Genomic DNA, 20,216 nt, shown 5'->3' on the forward strand with positions numbered 1-20,216 from the left:
CACACCTTATAACTACCTAGTTGACATTCTCTGTAACAAATATTTATATATCTAGCTAGCCATATAAAGGTGTTAAGTTTAATTTTACCTTTGGTTTCCAAGAGTATAGATTTTTAAATACCACATAAACCAGGTAACCAGAATTCTCATGGGAAAACTCCACAGAATGTGTATGGGTTTACATACATCATCTGGTATTAAATTTAGATTAAAATACATTGTGAATTTTACTTCACAAACTAGGAAAAACATTTAAGACATTTATAAAATACCATCTCAGAAGGTATGTCAAGGATACTAAAGTGTTTAGGAACTACAGTCAAACTGTCAAGATTATAATCTATGTTGAAAAAGACTCCACAAACAGACTTCTCTCGGACATCAAAGTCTAGAGAGGGCATCCATCTGGAGCAATTTATCACATCACATTATTAACACATTGTATCACACAGAAAAGCATGGTTCCTTGTGGGATTCATCTAACTAGACATACAAGCATCTAAAGCTGTTTGAAATGTCCCGTAACATCCTGACGAGCTTCTAGATACTGCTACTGGAGGATACTGGCCTGCTGTAGGTCCCAAGTTGTATTTTCTAGCCCATGCAGAAATTACTCAGGCATCTCAGATACACATCTGGTGACGTTTGAGACGGTTTAGGGTATGTGAAGCTCAATGTGTATAAAAGATGACTTAACTACTTAAGGAGCTGTTTGAACTACTAAATTGCCTGTTGGGTAATGTTATGCTCTTGTGATATACACTCCATCTTTCAACATAATTCCTCACTGATAATCCCTTCCAACATATAACCCATTCTTGAAGTGAGAATCTGAAAAGCCTCTAAACCAAAACTAAGTCAATTCTTTAACAGTCTGGAATCACAGTCAAGCATTTTTGCCTACACCAAAACACATCAGTTTCTGTTCCTCACAACGCTTGAAGCAGCAATCTTTAAAACAATAAATACACCATATATAAATTGAGTAGGATATAGTTTGAGTATGAAACAAACTTACTGAAATGAGAAATCAATCCCTACCTTAAGAGTAAACAGTCAGTTCTAATGTCAAAGGACAGTAAAAGAATAGAAGTATATGGTACAGAGTGCTGAATACCAGTTAACCAGACGTTGATATTCCAAGGCAATACTTTGCAATACAAAGAGTAGTACTGCATAGGAAGCATCATCTTTTCTTCCTGTTATAAGGATTACTATCCATCTATACATCAAAGAGATTGAAATCTATCTTCCACCTGGTGGAAGAGCTCAAAAAAGCAGATTCTGCTGTAACCAGGTGTCACAGAAAGCAAGCCTACATGTCTCAAAAGTTAAGAGAGTTAACCATCTGTCATATTATCAGATCAAGTTTTTAAAAGTACTAGCCTTTATGCACCCTTATTTTTACAAAGAATTTGCCTGAAAATCAGTGAAAACAAATTGTGACTGGCTGAGTTAATTCCAGTGCAACACACAGCACATAACATTAACTTTGCTCCATTTGGAAGTGTTCAGAGCTGTCTTCAACAGTATTATAAATTTTCATTTGAAAAGTCTGAAGGGACTCATCAGTTAAAAATCACCACAGAAGTCTTCATACATTCTCCTCTTTTCTACAGATGAATAAAGATGCCTCTGTTTATAAAGAAAACTTTCTGTAACTGCAATAGCAGTGCAACATAGCTCAGTGGAGTTTAACAGACTCAATTCATAGCACAATTTTAGAAATTCTTCACATCCATAAATTTACAGGGATTATGCATCTGAATGCTGCTCTTCACATATTCAATGGCAATCAGGATAGAGTCCCACCTGCATTCTGTGGGCTTCACTACATGCCACTTCAAACTGTATAAAAGGTGCAAACATTTCCAAGTATTTATTCAATTTCATCTTTGATTCCACCAGCATACATTTTTAGAAAGCATGACCTCAGTCCTTATTCAGTTGCTTATAAAACCAGTTATAACCTGAGTAGTTCCTGAAAAAGTCACTAGTTCCACAGAAAAATTCATCAACAAGTTTAAAACTTCTCATTTTTAGAAGACAAATTCCCTTATTCTTCAGGACAGAAGCTGTCTCACCGGTGTTTCAACACAACAGAATCTACAAGGGCTCTATTTCACAAATACAAATATTCATGTTATACACACAATTTTACTGCTTACTTTTGGCATTATTAAATGCACTACATTCAGCTGAAAGCATCCGTATTTTCATGTTGTACTACCTTAAACATTCCCGTAAAGGCAGAGATTGTTGCAAACACTTTTTATAGAAAGCTGTGGAAAAATTGTTCCGAGTTACACTTTCCCACATCAGAGAATGTCTTAAGCATCTTAAAGCCAAAAAAATTTCAAAAAAAAAAAAAAAAAAGAGGTGCTCACTTGGAAGCCTTCTGATGAGAAAAATTACAAAAGCTTTTACTCAGAATCCAAAGCTCAACACAGGTTTTAGGACTCTGGTCACTGACACTGCAACTATCCACATAAAGTGGAAGCAGCTTTGAAACGATTAGTTTTCATCAACTGGAGCATACAAAACACTGCTGACAGTGCCAGAACCTTACTCTGCAAGAAGAGGAGCCTGTGCCACATTACTCATATCTTCAAGCTGACAACAACAGTGCTCAATACGTGAAGTAGACGACCTGCTTTTGAATAAATAAATTCAGGTGTTAAGAAGGTGAAGAATGCTTTTGGAAGCATGCCTCGATGTCACCAGGGCAGAGATATGTTGTTAAGTCCACTGTTTCCACAGGGTGAGATGCATCACTGTTCCTCTACAGGAGAGGCTAAAGTAGCTGGAATATCCCAGGAAAACTCTGGCAGTAGTGGTACCTCCATTTGATAAGCTAGATAGCTCTATGCACTATGTTGTACAGCCTTCCTTCTAAAGAATCCGAAAGGTAAGTCCTCAGGTTCTTTTTAAGTCCATGACTATTTAACATGCAGAACTTAACTTCACAGCTTTAAGGTTACTCATGAACAGACATTTTTAGAGACAGCAAGTAAAATCTTTTCCTAGTGCTGATGAAGTAAATACAATCAAAGTCAAACAAAGCCTATGGCAGTCTCCCAATAGCCAGAACATGCCTTACCTATACAATATACTATAAAGGTATTTGATTGATAACCAACTATTTTATTTAAAGTATCTTAGATTAAAAAATAAACAAAAGAGCTAAACACTCTCTCCCAGCTCCTCCTCACTAGCTTCCTACTCAACATCTTGCCCAGATTTTTCTAGGTTTTCTACCACTCAGTCACAGAATGGTTGAGGTTGGCAGGGACCTCTGGAGGTCATCTGGTCCAATCCCCTACTCAAACACGGCCACCTTGAGCAAGTTGCCCAGGACCACGTCCAGACGGCTTTTGAGTATCTCCAAATATGAAGATTCCACAACCTCTCCAGGCAACCCGCTCCAATGCTCAGTCACCCTCACAGTAGAAAAGTGTTACCTTAAGTTTAGGCAGAACCTCCTGTGCTTCCATTTGTGCCCACTGCCTCTTCTGCTACCACTGGGCACCACTGACAACAGCCTGGCTTCACCTTCTTTACACCCCTCCTTCACATACACATTGATGAGACCCTCACCCTGAGCTTTCTCTATACTGAACAATTCCAGCAATTCTTTCAGCCTTTTCCTCATGTGAGAGAAGCCCCAGTCCCTTTATTGTCTTAGTGGCCCTTCACTGGATTCTATCCAGTAGCTCTGTTTCTGGTACTAGGGAGCCCAGAACTGGAGAGAGTACTCCAGATGTGGCCTAACCAGTGCTGAGATCACTCATCTCATCTAAACTGAAATCCTCGTCTAGTATTCCTTAAGATTCTTCTTCTACTGCAGGCAATGAAGCAGTTGCATCTTCCCAGTTCAGCCTCCGTTTCACTCATCAGTGTTTTGCTAGATGCTTCCTCCAATCTGCCCTTTATACTTCTGCTGATTTCCCACTGGATCCAATTGCTCAAGTTCTGCTGCTTATCCTCTACCAGCTTCTTCCTCTAGCTACTCATCTAATTCATCAACTAACATTCTACTGAATTCAACCTCTAGCCCTTCAACCCCTTTTCTAATCCTTCATTAGAGTCATCCAACAACTGATGATCCCTGAATAGCAAACCAGAGAAAGATGTAATTAAAATCTGAGCTGAATTAGCCCCTTAATGCTGCCAGCAAAGATAAAAAATCGCCTTTAAAAATATTAAAACATCTACATACATTATTACAGAGATTAATCAATATCAAGGCACAGAATAGGGAGAGAGCTTTGTTTTTCAAGTATACTTCTTGCAGTTTTCAATATGGGACTTTTTACTTTCTCTAAGTAAATACGGAACACAGGATCTGTTCCACCTTATAGGCCAGCATTTTACGCAGTAGAACATAAGACAGAGAGATTGAGTAAGAACTCCAGCACCTCTGAAAAGACCTTCAATACACTAGAGCAAGCAACATCACAAGCCAGAAGACCATCAGCACAATGGTAAAAAGATGACTTCGACAACTTTATCACATATTGCTTCTTTTAACTAAATGAAGCATCCAGGCTTCAAGAACTATTTAAGTTATCTGAGCCTTCAGGGACTCTATCCCCGAAGCAAACACGTGACATGAATTTGGGAGTGCCTGGATTACGTATGCAGCTGTTCTTATTTTGATGCAAGAAAATCATTCCTGTTATGATACAAGTTCACACTGAGAGCTATGCTGTAACAGTTAACCTGTCCAGTTCAGCAGCTCTCAAAGCTACATTAAATATTTACAGATCAAAAGAGATCAAATTCAACAGACTAAGCTCCCCCAGTCAAATTCTCAAGAGAGAATTCCAGTGTATACTTTTTCTGTTGACTATTACTTCCTTCCAACCTACAGAGACATAGCAGCCGTGATTTTATGGTTTTTTTTTAAACCAGGCCTTGCAACAAAATATGAATTGGCAAGCCGTATCTGCTCTGTACTATCAAATCAACCAAGAAGCCACAGGCAGGAAACCAACATTTTAAATATAATACAAAATACCATTGTTTACCTCCAGTTTTCAGAGCTACTTCTAATCAAGCTGCATTAGCTATGTTTGTTTTGTAAGAGTAAAGTTTTAGCCACAGTTTAGATACAGGTAACTAAACCAGCGGATTACTTACCAAAGAAGTCAAATGAAAAGGGGTCCCTTCCACCAAAAAACTCCCTAAAGACATCTTCTGGGTTACGGAATGTAAATCCAAATTCAAACGGATTATCGTGATGATTTCCACCTGCAAAAAGAAGTTAAATTTCAATTACCCTCACACATTCTTACTAACAAGAAAGTTCAGGCCTATATAGTATTTCATAGAATCATTTAAAGATTTGAATCATTTAAAAACATTAACACATTTCTAATAGGTCTCTTTCCCTTTCAGGTATCACTCAAGCTAAATATACACAATACTTTTTATAATTAATTCTCTTTTCTCTGCTTCCAGATATCAGTAATACCTTTTACAACAACTAGAAAAACGTAAAAACAATTGAAATTTCCATTTTCAGAAGATTACATTTTAGGTCTTAGCATAGGCATTTCCAGATTCCTGTCTTAAAAAGAAAGCTGCAGAAAATGGCTTTCCACCAGAATAGAGAAAGCAAAGAACTGCTAGTTGTCAACATACCTCCACCTCCATTTATTAAGCCTTCTTTTCCGTATCTGTCATAGATGTCACGTTTTTTAGCTACAAGGAGAAGTTGTACATCATGTCAGTAAATAGGCACATTGAATTTGGAAAAAAAAAAACCAAAGATTTAACTGGTATTCTCAGCTAAACATCTTCTCAAAGCTAGTTTATTAAGAAAGTTCTGGCATTTAACTGGTGAACGTTTTTGTTGAGGATTGCCGAAGCAATTTAGGTTCAGAAAGAACAGGTACTAAACTTTACACTTATTACCATTTAGTTGTAGAAGCTCAGGTCCTATTGTATCAGAAAAAATTTTGGTATAAGGACAAACTTCACAAGGAACTTTGCCTTTAAAAAGAATATTGCAGTCTTTATCTTTACATAGGTACCACGGAAAGCTTTAGGTTGTGAAGGACCTCTAGAACTCAACCTTCTCCTCCAAACAAGTCTAATCTCAAAGTTGGTCACATCTTGCCTGGAGAAAGCCCCGATCTCATCAATCACCAAGAAAAGAAGATTCCACAGTCTCTCTGGAAAACAGTCCCAGTGCTCAAGCATTCTCATTGTAAGCATTCTCTTCCTTCTATCCAACTGGAATTTTCTTCCCTTGTTGCAAACCTTGACCATTGTCTCTTTTCCTTTTATTGCACAAGACCAAGCCCATTGTGAGAGAGTTATGAAAACAGAAGGACAGTGTTTGTATGAGTGACTGCAAAACCCCTCAAATTAATTACAACCACTTCTAGTTTAATAAAGGGGAATGAGGTGATGTTAAAAAAATGCCATGAAAGGATTTGACTCAAACTGCTTGTTCTCTATTATTTTAGAAGGCATGAAATGCCTCTTTCTTAATTTCACTGCAGACCAGCCTTCCAGTATCAATGAGAAAGAGGAGAAAAGTTAACTCTACATTACTACATAAGATCAGACTGCACTGTTGGTACTGTTGGAAGGGAACCTGAAGAACTTAAAGAGCCAGAGAGTCAGCTTATTTTCCTTGCACTGCTGTGGAAGCATCAGCCAAAAACCAGTCAGGGCATCTGATTTTAGACTCTTAATATTAACATGCTATTCCCACTGGAATCTCTTCAGTGAAAGATGTTTTTGAAATTTAAATAGCATCACTGAAAGAACACGCAGTTACCTCAAACAGCTACTGAAGAGTAAAATACTTCTAACAGGAATTAAAATTTTATATACTGGTCATTATCTCCAAATAATGGAAACTTGCAATAGGTCCCCCACACACACACATCCCCAGCAAAGCTTGGTATATTACCCGTATTGCCTTTCTAGAAAGCAATTTTTAAAGAAAGGAGGTTAACCTACCCACCAACGTAAAAAGACCAAAGCAGTAAGGTAGACAAACTGTGAGAAGGAGCAAGAAACAGCAGGGAAGACCTGAGGGCTCACGAAACCTGAAGTTCATCTTGAAAAATATAATGTTCTTGAAACCACAAGGGAAGTGTGTTCTATGATCACCCAATTTCAGTATTCTTTGCTTATGTAACCCCTTACAAAACTATTCTTCTGCCAAAAATCTGTCTTCATTCAAGCCTGTAATGGTGTCAGAAAATTTCATTAAGTCTGCAGAACAGCTGATTGCCTCTCAACCACGGGGCTCAGGATTCAGATACCCGGGCTGCACAAATCATTGTTAAGACACCAGTAACTTAGGATTTGGTCTAGATCCAAAAACAGGCAGCATTTTTAGAGGATGTTCTAAAATTCTAGCAGTGTACTGCTTCCAAAGAACTTAAAGATTTGTATAACAACCAGACCAGTATCCTATTTTTATCTGGCTCAAAAAATTTGCTTAAGAAGGTTAAATTACCCTAGAAGACAAGTATACAATGACCTGCCCATAAATGAAGTTGTTTCTCCCATGCCAATTAAATATCAAAACCAACGAAAGAAACAGGGTGCACAAGACTGCAGCTTGATAAACCAGGCCAAATTCTGAAAGGCAATCTAGATGCTGCTGGTGCTTTAAATATAGCTTTCCCATGCTCACTGGTCTCAGGTGAAATCAAGGACACTGCAGAAATAGCATACAGACAGCTGCAGTCAATTACAGGGGAAAATCATCAAAGTATCTTAAATCACTTTGTTATGATTCAGACTGCTCTTGCCAGAACACTACCAAAAGTTAAGGATACTTTTCAAGCAAAACAATACAGGTGAACTATAGGCTGAATTCCTGCACCCCGTGGGTCAAGCTAAGCAACTGTTTCAGAACAATTCAAAATAAACACTCTCCTCAGTATCACACTTGATTGAAATTAGAGAATTCATCCAAACACAATCCAGATTTTCAGCAAGGTTTACAGTATGCTTGGGCTCTGTCAAGATTAGTTTACTGTCACAAGAACTAGAAGCAGTAGGCCCAGCAGTAGATACTCCACAGATTTCTAGCCCGATTTTTATTGGACTAACACAATAATTCCCCTATATTAACAGTAACATTGGCTTTACCTCCTAAGATAAAAATGAATATTGGTATTCACAGATACCTCTTCAGAAATTTCTGAAGGGGGTGTGGCAAACAGGATTTCAGTTTCTAGGAGGAAACTGGTTTAGTTACTCATCTAGAGAGATCCTGAATTTTTTGTTTCAAAATTTCTGCTTATTCTGTCTTCTCTGCAAGCTTCTTTTTCTCTCCTTTCTTTTGAAAAGGAAGTAGTTGAGTTGCACAGTAAACCAAAGTTACAGTATCCCTTTAAAAGCATCATACATCAGCATTTTCAGTCTGATACCCAGACTAGAGACCTGCAGTTCAAGAGCCCTTTTAAAATACCTACCATCTGACAAAACTTCATAGGCCTCAGCTACTTGTTTAAATTGCCGTTCTGCCTCTTCTTTATTGTCTGGATTTTTATCAGGATGCCATTTTAATGCCAATTTGCGGTACCTAAATGGAAGGAAAACAAAGGATATTTTACTCTGAAATGAAGGAATATGCTATACAGATAAACACAAAATGTTTCAAATAAGTTGTCAGGGATTAAAGTATTTAGAAATTCCCAAGTGCTTTGTATCTTGTGTCTAGACCAGTACCAACAGATTCTGCAAGTACACAAAGAACCATCTACTCAGATTTGCTTTAAAAAAGAAAAAAGTGGGTTTGGGGTTCTTCAGTTACTTTGAGATTATTCCTGTGTGTTTCTGATGCTCAACACCTGGCAGGTCAAAGCAAAACATTCCATAACATTTCTGCTATGGGCTTCTCCTTAGAGCTCCATAATTATTCAATACTACAACCAACCATGGGAAGCATCAAGAGGACTCTTCTGGTACAGACAAAGACAATAAAGCTCCAAGAGTACCCTGACACCAAACTGTGGCAGCATCCTAACATCAGTGGCTTCTTTGACTGCTACACCTGCACACAATTCCTATCCTCAAATGAACTATTTTAGGCAAAGCATTCATAACTACTTAGAGGGGCAAAGCTAAGCTTGCACTTACGTTGATTTGCAGTGTTTTACACAGAGCCATGCAAGATCACAGTTCAAACATTTGAGTTGACAAAGTAGTATGCGCAGGAATTTGCAAAAGAACAAGGGAGGGAAAAAACAAACACAAAGCAAACTTCCACGCACTAGTGCAATTTGATTTATTAAGCTCAGGCGCCTAGGAGAAGGCAAGAGAGAAACACACTATTTCCAGGTCACTTGAAACTGCAATTTATTGTCAAACAGTTTTGGTATACTAGAAAGGTGTACTACAGAAATGTTTCCTCCCAATTGTTCGTTGAAAAGTAAACAGTATCTTTTGAAAATGTTACAAACACCCATCTTAAAACAGTACATAAACAGTAAATCTAAACAAAGAACTGTATTTAATTCCTTTAAACGTGCCTAATTTAAACAGTGGTGGGTTTTTTTTAATATAGTAACAGATGTTCAGTCCATTAAAACCTAAGCACAGAAACCAGACCTCATGTTAAGAGCGAGCTAGTATCCAAAAAAGCAGTGTGCCAAATACTTGTTAGTAACTTTGAAAAAGCACCCTGCAAATGGAAGGGAAGACTAGTTACTGCAATTCAGCCACAGAAGGGGCTGTCACTGCCTGTACCAGATCAAGTTTGGAGGCACGCTTGTACAGAAATGTATTTAACAGTGATTAAAAACCAGTGACTGACGGCATTTTCACTTCAGCAGTTCTCAGGGTTCTTTTTCCAATTTCATAAAAATGAGCAAATGCTTTTTCTTCAGAACACTGAATATTTCTCTGTTAGCAAAGGTATCACCTCAGATGACTACTACTCATCCTAGTATTGACAACAAAGTGAGAATCCAGAAACCATGTGATTAGATTTGTTCCTTAAAATACATAACACATATATATACACACACACACACATATATATATATACACACATCAGTGATACTTACGCTTTTTTAATATCTTCTGCGGAGGCATGCTTTTGCACTCCCAGAACTTCATAGTAATCCACCATGTTTCAGTAGTTGTCTTGTTACCAACAGGTGAGTCTTTCAAGTCCTGTAACAACAAGAACTTGTAAATGAAGCTTGTCCAGTAATGCTACTAATGCTACACAAAAAGTAGTAATGCTACTAAGGCTACACAAAAGTCAGGTAGGAGCCTAGTATCTTCCAGTACCAAACCCGACCTGAACGAGCTGCTTGTTTTTAGAAATTTGAATGTTCCAAACACCAAAAAATAAAAACACTTTATGTTGACAAGCAATTACTTTGATTCTGATTTTTATGTTGTTTAATCCTACTGAAACACAGCGCACAGACACGTAGGTAACAGGTTCCTGAAACAAATTAGACTGAAAAGCTAGATTTAATCAGTATATTAAGAAGAGCATGTACAGTATGTCACCATTTTAATATATGCATTAATAACTGAATGCAAAAGAAACCACGTATCATGTTCACTTTATGCCATTGCTGACACCTATGTCACGTCTTAAGCACACATGAGCATAAACAAAGGGCCGTATCTTTCACATCTACTGATCAAAACATTACTTCCACTGAGATGCTGCCTTCAAAAAAGCAATGTATGTGCAGGTCTTAGAAATCGAAATTTCCACCTATAGTTTCCAATAAGCCTTTCTTGTACTCAAACTTTGACAGAAAATTCACATATTGCCAAAGCTACTGAGTTCCATTTACTTCCTTTATGTTTACCAACATGAAGTACATAGCCAGGCAAGATTGCTCAAACTGCAAGGTTAACCAACCAACTCAAATACAGAGGCACTGTGTGTTTCTTACTATAAGAAAATAAAGTTTTCACAAGCGTCCTAAGAAACCTACAAGTTAAAAGAAACAGCGTTTGCCCTACTTGATTTAAATACCAAGAGTTCCTTGTCAATATTAGAGAATAGTTACAAGGAACAGTTATACTAACCATTACTTCAATTAAATGACCACTAAGATTAATGAATCTTTCTAAAAATTTCAAGAACATTTCATCTCTTCATGCAAAGGCTTTTTCTCCCCACCACTGTAACAAGTCTCCATTCTGGCAAAGCTTCCCCCCCCCCCCCCCCCCCCAGTCATTCCGTGTTTTTCATTTCAGCCCAAGCAAAGTCTTGTTTTCATGTTCTTTCACATAAATGCTGAAAAAATCAAGCATGATATAGCCCAGTGAAATATGCTGAAATTCTTTTATTGTACTAGTATTACATGTACGTTTCAACATCCTGGGATATAAACATTACAGAGAGACTTCCTTTTAAAATAAATTGGTACATCTTCAAAATACATTGCTGTTGTAAGTTAAAGCTTAATTAACTTTAACTAGGGATGTGGTTACACACATATTTCCTCAAATGGCAAAGCCAGTTTAAGAGATACCCTGCCACGTTACCTCCCCCCTCCAAACTACTTATAGAAGCAAATGTACTGGAGGAGCTACGTGTTTTTAAAACTTGGGTGGTTTCAGCAATCTAGTTAACCATACAGTCCCACAAACAGTTACAAAATTAAAGTGTACCAAGTAAACAGCCTTCTAATTGACTTTGAAGAAACCTCCACAATGAAAAAAATAGTAAGGGTATAGTTAATATTGTGACCAACACCAAAGGAAGTTGGGACACTTGCATTAAAACAAACATTAAGAACACCAATACTAATATAGTAATGGCAGGGTTCAATATGTAAACATATAGACTACCAAAAATATCCCAGAATATTTGCTACCAACTAGCCTTGCTAGTTTTGCTGTTTCCCAAACAACGATTAGAAGAACAGCTCTAGGAATACACAGGTGAGGAGCAAAGTCAACAAGGGCTAAGGTACATTATCAAATCCTGTAGCCAACCCTGATGAGTAATAGCATATATGGAACATACAGTTTACAGAAAGAAAAAGAAGGGGAGGGGTGTGTGGAATCTAGTGTGAGTAAAGTTTAAGGCTAGACGGTCCAAGCCCCTCCTAACAAGATATACTAGCCTAAAACCAGTGAGCTAACAGCAGGAAGCCACAACACGTAAGAGCACATACCATACTGCTAAGTGTTTTTTTCCATATTCTCCTTTTTTTCTTAAATACAAGACTTGCATACGCACTTCTCTCAATTTAGGCATATATCTTAAAGGGAAAATTCAAAACTCAAGCTTCTAGCTAGAATAACCAGGTAGGAAAAGCAACTTAGATGTAAGAAATAAATCACATCTTTTCCTAGAGAACTTTGTGCACACTGGTAGTCATATTGACTTCAACATATATTTCTTTAAACACTTTAGCTGTTTGTTTAAAAACAGTGCTGCAGTGTTGTTAAGTTCAGACTCAATACATAACAGAAGGCTAAAGTTGGGACCAAAAATGAGTGCTGAAGCAACACGACCAGCTCTTAATAGATTACTCTGACCCTGAAAAGCAACTCCCCCAAGAACAGAGGAATTATTTGTTTCAAAGAAATGTCTGGTGCTTGCATATTCTATCTTTTGTCAGTGTGTTATTGTTCAGTTTTTATGTGCCACTAATATGAAATCTGGAATTAAGCCAGCAGCTCTCTAAAGGAAACAAACTGTTTATATTCCCCTTCTCTTAATCAAACATTTGGGTGACAGTAAAAGTTCATCTCCAATTAATCACTGCTTTTATCTGATAGCTACCATAAAGCATAAACTCCACTGCTACAATTTTAGGTATCATAGGAACTTTTTGCTTGTGTGCAAAAAGATTTTAGCAATATTTACATGAAGAAAATTCATCTGCAGCTTTTTTTTTGTCCAGCTTAAGTGAAACAGGCACAAACGTGAAACAGCGTCAGCTAATATCTAGCCCCTTAGAAATACTTGGATTTTTATTCAACATCCAGTAAGAACCAAAAAAAAACCAACCACAACCCAATAAAAAACCACCCAAAAAAAAAAAACCACCAAAAAAACACGAACTCAGCACTCACAAACTAGAAAAGACCTCTGTCTCCAATCTTTCCAGGAAAAAAAAAAATATTTAAAATACTCACTCAAGAAAAAAAACACCATCAACTTATAACAAAACAGAAAGTGGCTGATTAAAAAAAAATTAAATCAGTAGTTTTAAGGCTAGTAGGAATCTGCATGGTGAAAATGCCTAGATGTTTCAAAGCTGCAAACCATACACCTTCCTGCAAAATGAAGAGCAAAAATATTCAACTGTCCTAACCAAAATAACATGACAAAAATCTTCTTCCAACCCCAAATCTATCAATTTGTCTCCAAATACACAAGCAAGGCTCATTAACTAGGCACTCGAGTTTTTTTTCCAAAGCCACAAGGAAGCCAGGCCACATTAGATAATTTCCCACCTCCAGCCGCAGAAAATCTTCAAAGTCTCAGAAGAAAAAAACAAGGAAAAAAAACTCCACATGAAAGAAGTTGTTTCATGGCCTTCATGCTTGCTTGCAAAAATCTACAGTTACTTGTGTTCATAACTGCACTGTGTTTATAGGATGCTATCAACTACTCTAACTCCCCCGTTGGAGCCTGAACAAATCAAACATCCAAATGTTTATGTGAACCAAAAGCTTCCATAGCTTATAGGTTTCTCAGTCATCACAGGAGAAGTCAGCTTTGTTCTGGCTTACCAAGCAGAAGCCCTGAATGCTCAAGGCAACTGATAGGAGTACATGACCAGGCTTGAGACATCCCTCTCACAGCACAGCCCAAAGCTAGATCAGTTTAGAGTTATCTCGAAACCCAGCTCATAAACTCTCTTTACAGCAAAGTCCTCAGCTCCATAAAAGGCATGGGAAGAATTACGGAAGATAGATATGTAGAGAGCTATAAACTTTTATAAGATCAGATGACAAAGAAAAAAAAAGTAATCAGATGCACAACCTGCAGGGATGACAAAGCAGCACCCCCAACTAAATACAGAAGGGAGGAAGGTATCCAAACAAGAAATTCTTAAAATCAGTCAGGAGGAAATTCAGACAGCAAAGGGCATGTGACCTTTGCAGTCAGCCTAGTCAGAAAAAGTTATCTATTTCTGGCCATGAAGCAACGGGGCAGCACGGAGAGTCCTGAAAGATGCCAGAATAGCTCAAGCTTAGTGACTAGCGCAGTCACCTGGGCAGAGGGGGACGGAGTTCCAAATTCCTGATTCATGCAACTCACAGAAGCAGCCAGTCATCAACACCCGGTGCCGGTTGCACAGCCACCCAATTCCTAGTACCTGCCTGCTTTCTATGAACGTATCTAGAGGATTGCATCCTGCTGGCAGCACAGGAAGAATAAATACCCTGTTCTGAATCCCAGTTCGGCTTGAGCTTGTGTCTCACCTACTCAACAGCAACTGAGCAATTTAGAGACAGCTCTGGTATGTTAATAGATGATGCACACACTCGAGGATCTTTGGGAACTTCAACCTATGATTAAAAAAAATATCATTTTTCACATTCCAAGAGTTTTATTAGAAAGCAGCATGTCAGCTGGACCTGGTGAAATTTTTACATTCCTTCAAAGTATGAACAAAACTACAGTAGCATTAATACTGTTGTGGATCCATACAAAGGGCCACGCAAAGAATATCCAGCAACACACACATTCTCTTGAAGTTTTCTAGTATTTCTTCATTTGATTTTTATATAGCTAAGACATCTTTTCTAAGCTTTTTATTATTTACAGTACAGTGAATTCAGAGACATATAGAAATATTTTCAGTCTTAAAGTAACAAACTTCAGGTGAAGTTCATCACTCCATTTGCTCACAAGCTACAGATTTCAAATGCAATCCATGAATTGCAATGACTTGCCTCTATCTCTCCAAGTTACCCGTCTAAAAGAAGGGCAAATAAAGATCAACCATAAAGCACTATTTGCCAAGGCTTCCAAGACACGTTTGTACCAGTGGCTCAAGGAGTTCTCACTGGCTTGAAGAGGTCACTGCCTTTAACACACAGATACTGGTTATAGAAACTGCCTTCTGGAGTCATCCCACGCCCTAACCAAAATAAGACAAATCTCACACCACAACTCTTCAGAGCGGAACACCGCTCAGGCAACAATCAAATGCATTTTACCTCATACAACTCAGCAACACAGGAAGCTATACAAGTCTCAAAACTATGGCTGAATCCCAAATAAAATGAGATCTGTGTCAAATCTAGCAACGATATCTGGGATGTGCCATACGTAACTCAGCTGAGACCATGAGCAGCCTCTTGGCTGTACTAGCAAAGGTCCACTGTGCTAACGCTGTACAAGTCCTAACAAAAAAACCGCCCACACTGTGTATCAGAAAAATCTTTGTAAGAGGAAGTTTAAGAAGGCTGAGGAACCAAAAGAAAGTTACTTTAGTTCTGATAAGTGCAATAATACAGCAAGAAAACCTGTATAAAATCTGTGATTAATTAATCTGACAAATACATTTAAACAATGCACCAACATTAAATTTTTCTTACCACTGATATACGCACAGTGTGGTACAGACTAAGGTATATTAAAAACCTCAGTACTTTTAACTTCTACTTACCTAAGCTTAGAAAAGTTGTCACAGGTTCCTAAAATTTATTGTTTCATGGAAAAATGTAAATTTACCATATAATTAATGTTAATAAAATGTACTTAAATAGCAATGTTCGTACTCATTACATTAATGCTACCACAGCATCCCCATGAGATGAATCTAATAAAATGAACATTCCAAAAAGCTTAGTTTAATCTCATGTTTACCCCAAACATCCTGTTTCTATGTTAGAAAACAGCGGATTCGAATACCATGATTATTATATGAGAGGATGCAGTTCATACACAGGAAAAGGTAGCTAGGCTGACTGCTCCACCTTGCAGTTCAAGTTCTATTGAAAAAAAAAAAAAAAAAAAGCCAACAACAAAAACCCACCACAACCAAAAAAGAGCCACCTGTACAAGGCTCCATCACCCCTCAAGGCAAGAAGTAATAAAGAGCCCTGTCCATTCCTCCCCTCCCCAAGGGGAGCAAGACACAACCATGGCAAGAACTACAGGACTTTCTTGTCTGTATGACTGCCTGGCACATGGAAAGCCTGTAGAGGGCAACAAGTAAGAAACCATTAAAAAAACCAATTAATCTACCAAAAGAGGAAACAGAAGAAATCGAAAAATCTTAATCTGTGACAGAAATGTAAACTAGCTAACAAAAACTGGAAAAGGAAGTAGATCAGTGAATAGGCTACCCTCACACCCTTGGCTGATACTCTACTGCTTATCTATCTGATCTATGAGCGTGCCTTAAATCAAGGGCTACTTATTCATGATCTCTCCTTAAAGCAAAGGGGCATTTTTCCAAAACACGACAACTCAGGTGTCCAAATTTGGAATTGTGTCATACAAATATCTGGAACACTGGCACCCTCCTAAAACTAACCATAAAAGGCTATTTTAACACAAAGTAAAAATATTCCTAAGTTATTTAAAAAAAATGTATGATCTGTGTTTGATTAAGTGATTAAAAACAGTGAAAGCCTCAACTGGCAAAGAGCGGGTCCAGAAAGTTTCAGCCAAATAATCACATGCAACCAGATGATCCTTCGGGGAAAAGAAAATAGTTTAAAGTTTCTACACACTTCCCCTGAAGTTGTTTTTGGAGTCATGATAATTTTACTTAAGCCAACCAGCAAAAAAAAAAAAAGTTACATTAAAGCAAACGCCAATTTCTTTTTCAGAACAACGATGACAGGCTGTCATAGATTCAAACTACATTTTAAGACAGAAAAGAATTTCTTCTAATCAAAAGAATTAACAAAGTTTTAACAAAAACTGGGTACAAATTTAGCTATGAATGGCTTCAGACTTATCATATGAGCTACGAGACCCTCGTTAAGTGCTGGGTCCTCATTAATATCAGTAGGATTTCAGTACTTATTCAGAACAAACAGAAAACACAAATGAAACTTACAACTAGTAACTGCAGGAGTGAAATTCATATGCATGAATTATTTCTTCCCTAGCAGTTAAATAAACATAAGCAGAATAATGCTTTCATTAAGTCCAAACTCAAGAAAAATCTAACATCTATTCAAATGTATTTCATTCAAAAACAAAGAAAATATAATTTAAACCTACTAATATCAGCAACTACGGTTTTAACTTAATTCTATCTTGAAATAAACAATCATCAGATATAAGAGTCAACAAGTTTCGACAAAGCTAAGTAATATCTCACTAATCCTTCCATTCCTTGAATAAATCAAGATGAAGGAAAAGCTGTTGACAGAAAATGTTTTCAGGACACAGCTGATGAGGTTCTTTATAAATGCTATTACTTAAGGAGCAAAATACTATTATATTAAACCTCACACAACTAAGTTGAAAATTAAGGTAATACACTCCCTTCAAAACATCATTATTTATATGGTAGGAAACAGATGGTCCACTCCAGTCTGGAAGTCCAGTGTATTGACATGATCGAGACGCACTATCCTCCACAGCCAGCAGCACGAGAGCAGAACACGGCTAACACGGGTGGCTGCACTCTGTCCGTTCGACCTGCTGTGACATTTCAGTCAATTCCAGGCTAGAACTTCAGTGCCTCTGGACTCACAGTAAACCACAATCATCACCCTCATCCTGCATGACCTCAGCATAAAGATCTAACTGCGCCAATGCGTTAAGCACAGACGTACAGATGCAGGAGTCCCAAAAGTTTTACAGTTAAAAAAAAAAAAAAAAAAAAAAGGTATTTCTTTCCTCAGTACAGTCCAAATACTATTAGGAACTCATATATCCTTGTTATTGAGATGATGATTTAACATAAGTTGTTTTCTCTCTCCATGTACATTCCAAAACTTCTAGTGGATGAAAGAATACAGTAGATATACAAATTTATCTATATCTTAAAAAATAAATAGCAAAACACATTATCCCCCCAGCTAAAAATTCTGTGTTACACAAAAGTGAAGCCTTGCATGCTTTCTCCCAAAGTCCAGCCAAGATAAATTAGCAAACTGCATCAATCTAGGAAAGACAGAAGAAAATACCACAGCTGTTTTGGTAAGAATGTGCTGCAGTCAGAAAGCACAAGTGCTAAAAAGACCAATCTGATGGAGAACGAGAAGAATTTTACAGTTTACAGATAGAGAAATTGTTATTAACGTTGCAGTTTAAACAGTACTGTCGGTAGAAGTAGCAAGTTAAATTTCTCCTCCAATGTCCAAGATTATTTAAGAAAATTTAATCCTAAACTAACTTCCATTTCGAACTGTCTCTTGTTCTCCACTGACAAGGCAATATGAGAGCCAAGACGGGGAAACAAAGTTAGACCAGTACTGTGCACTAGTTAGCATTTTGGTTGTTGAAAATAAAAAACCACAAAAAAAGTAACCACAGAGACAAGATCTGTAAATACATTTACTCACTGGTCCAAACAAATATTCTTTGACAACATAATCCAGCAAACTAAATGGTACATTAACCACCAGGCTCTTGATCATCAGCTGAACATAAAATCCCTCCTAACTAAAGTACAAGGATCTCCAAAGAATACACAAAAATTAAGGTCAGCAGGCAGCAGTAACTGCAACCTCAGAGGACCAGAGAGGCAGAGCCTAGTTTCATTCCAGCTGTTCCCTCTGTGTCAACACCTTGTTCTTATCGCTTTTTGACACTTTATATCCTAAAAACTCAGGGCTTGATCACTGATTGACTATGCAATGTCACAAGCTTGACCATTTGCACATTAGCATTGTTATAAATTTAGCTTCTATGATGTTACTATGTCCAAATGAGAACCAAACAAGCAGTTTATTACTATCAGAATTCAAAACAAATTTGCTCAGTGTTTTGAATAACCTTTACTAATGCCTTCATTAGAATGGCTCAAGCCTGCAGCACAGGTTTTCAGCAGCCAACAAGAGCTCTGACAGTTAGAACTGTAACACAGCATAAAGCATTGATACAAACGTGAACACTGGTCATAAATAACTTCAATTCCCAACTCTCTGCCCTCTCAGAAGTCCAGCAAATACTGACGACAAACTCTGTTCCTTACCTGCCAGCGACAATTTTCAACTCAGCTTGGAACTTGGCAACAGCGAGTTAAAAAACACCTGACCACTACCACCTTCACCCACAAACCTTACTACTGACCCTACTCTAAGTTAATAAAAGCAGAACAGAATTTAACTAAACCACTTCTATCGGGGGGAAAAAAAAGGCATGTTTGGCTCACAAGCATACCAAAAAGGTACGCTGCAAAGAAAAGGACTTTAAGTAAAAGGTCTGTTCAACACATTCAGGAGCAAAGGGTGAACTGAGGCTCCCCCTCACCTTTTCGTAACTGAAACCACTGCAGGCAGAAATGGAAACGCGGATTTTTTTTCCCCTAGGCCTTCTCTGCTTGCAGCAAACCGGAAACAAATCCGATCTGGGATCGCACGGCCCGGGGATCCCAAACTCTAACTCCTCCGCTCCGAGTTACGGGATGAGCCCAGGGCAGCCGCTGCGCCCGGGGGCGGCTCCCTCCCCGCCCGCCCCCAAGCGCCACAGATCCCCGCCGCCCGCTCCGCTCCGCCGCGCAAACCTCGCTCCGGCCGCCGCCGCGCACCTCCCCAGCGGCTGAGGAGAGGCTCCCTGCGGGGGGACGCTCCAGCGCCGGTCCCCCAGCGCGCAGCATGGCGGCGCCGGCCCCGGCAGGCCCCGTTACCAGCCACAGCGTTGCTAAGACCGAGGCCTGGCCCAGAAACCGGCGCCCCCTCCCCCCCCCCTTCCCCTCCCCCTCACGCCGCCCGTCCCGGGGCAGCCTCGCCCCCCGCACTCACCCGCCCCGGCGCCTCGGCAGCGCGGCCGCCACCCTCCCGCCCGCAGCCCGCGACAACGGCAAACGGCGGCAGCTCGCCTCAGCCTCAAACAGGAAGCTCCGTCACCGCGCGGCGTCACTTCCGCCCGCGCTGTTTCCGGAAGTTTCTCGAACGGCGTGCCGCCCCGCCGCTGCCCGCCCGCGAGCGGAGCCCGCCCCCTGCCGGCGGCCGGCGGCGCTGCGGGGGCGGGGCCTGGGCGGGGCTTGGGGGCGCGCGGGGCCGTCGCCTCCCCTGTCAGGGCGCCCGGCGGCAGAGCCGCCTCAGCGGCTCCCCCCGCCGCCCCGCCGCTGCTCTCTGCGGGGTCCGTAAGCCCCCGGAGG

The 20,216-nt window shown here is 39.2% G+C and overlaps 1 protein-coding gene across 5 annotated transcripts in view; it reads right to left on the minus strand.

The window, feature by feature from the left end:
* Window positions 1-19,951, minus strand: part of DNAJB6 (DnaJ heat shock protein family (Hsp40) member B6) — a 63,305-nt gene extending 43,354 nt beyond the window's left edge. For all 5 annotated transcript variants that reach the window (XM_082320128.1, XM_082320129.1, XM_082320127.1 and 2 more), the window contains exons 1-5: window positions 19,858-19,951; window positions 10,047-10,155; window positions 8,451-8,560; window positions 5,647-5,706; window positions 5,143-5,253 (exon numbers count right to left, since the gene is read on the minus strand). In XM_082320128.1, coding sequence (XP_082176254.1) covers window positions 5,143-5,253; window positions 5,647-5,706; window positions 8,451-8,560; window positions 10,047-10,111 — 346 coding nt within the window. In that variant the 5' untranslated portion in view covers window positions 10,112-10,155; window positions 19,858-19,951. The remainder of the gene's footprint in view (window positions 1-5,142; window positions 5,254-5,646; window positions 5,707-8,450; window positions 8,561-10,046; window positions 10,156-19,857) is intronic.
* Window positions 19,952-20,216: the final 265 nt, after the last annotated feature.

The sequence above is a fragment of the Platalea leucorodia genome, assembly GCF_965183815.1.
Source record: "Platalea leucorodia genome assembly, chromosome: 1".
Classification (NCBI taxonomy): Eukaryota; Metazoa; Chordata; class Aves; order Pelecaniformes; family Threskiornithidae; genus Platalea; species Platalea leucorodia.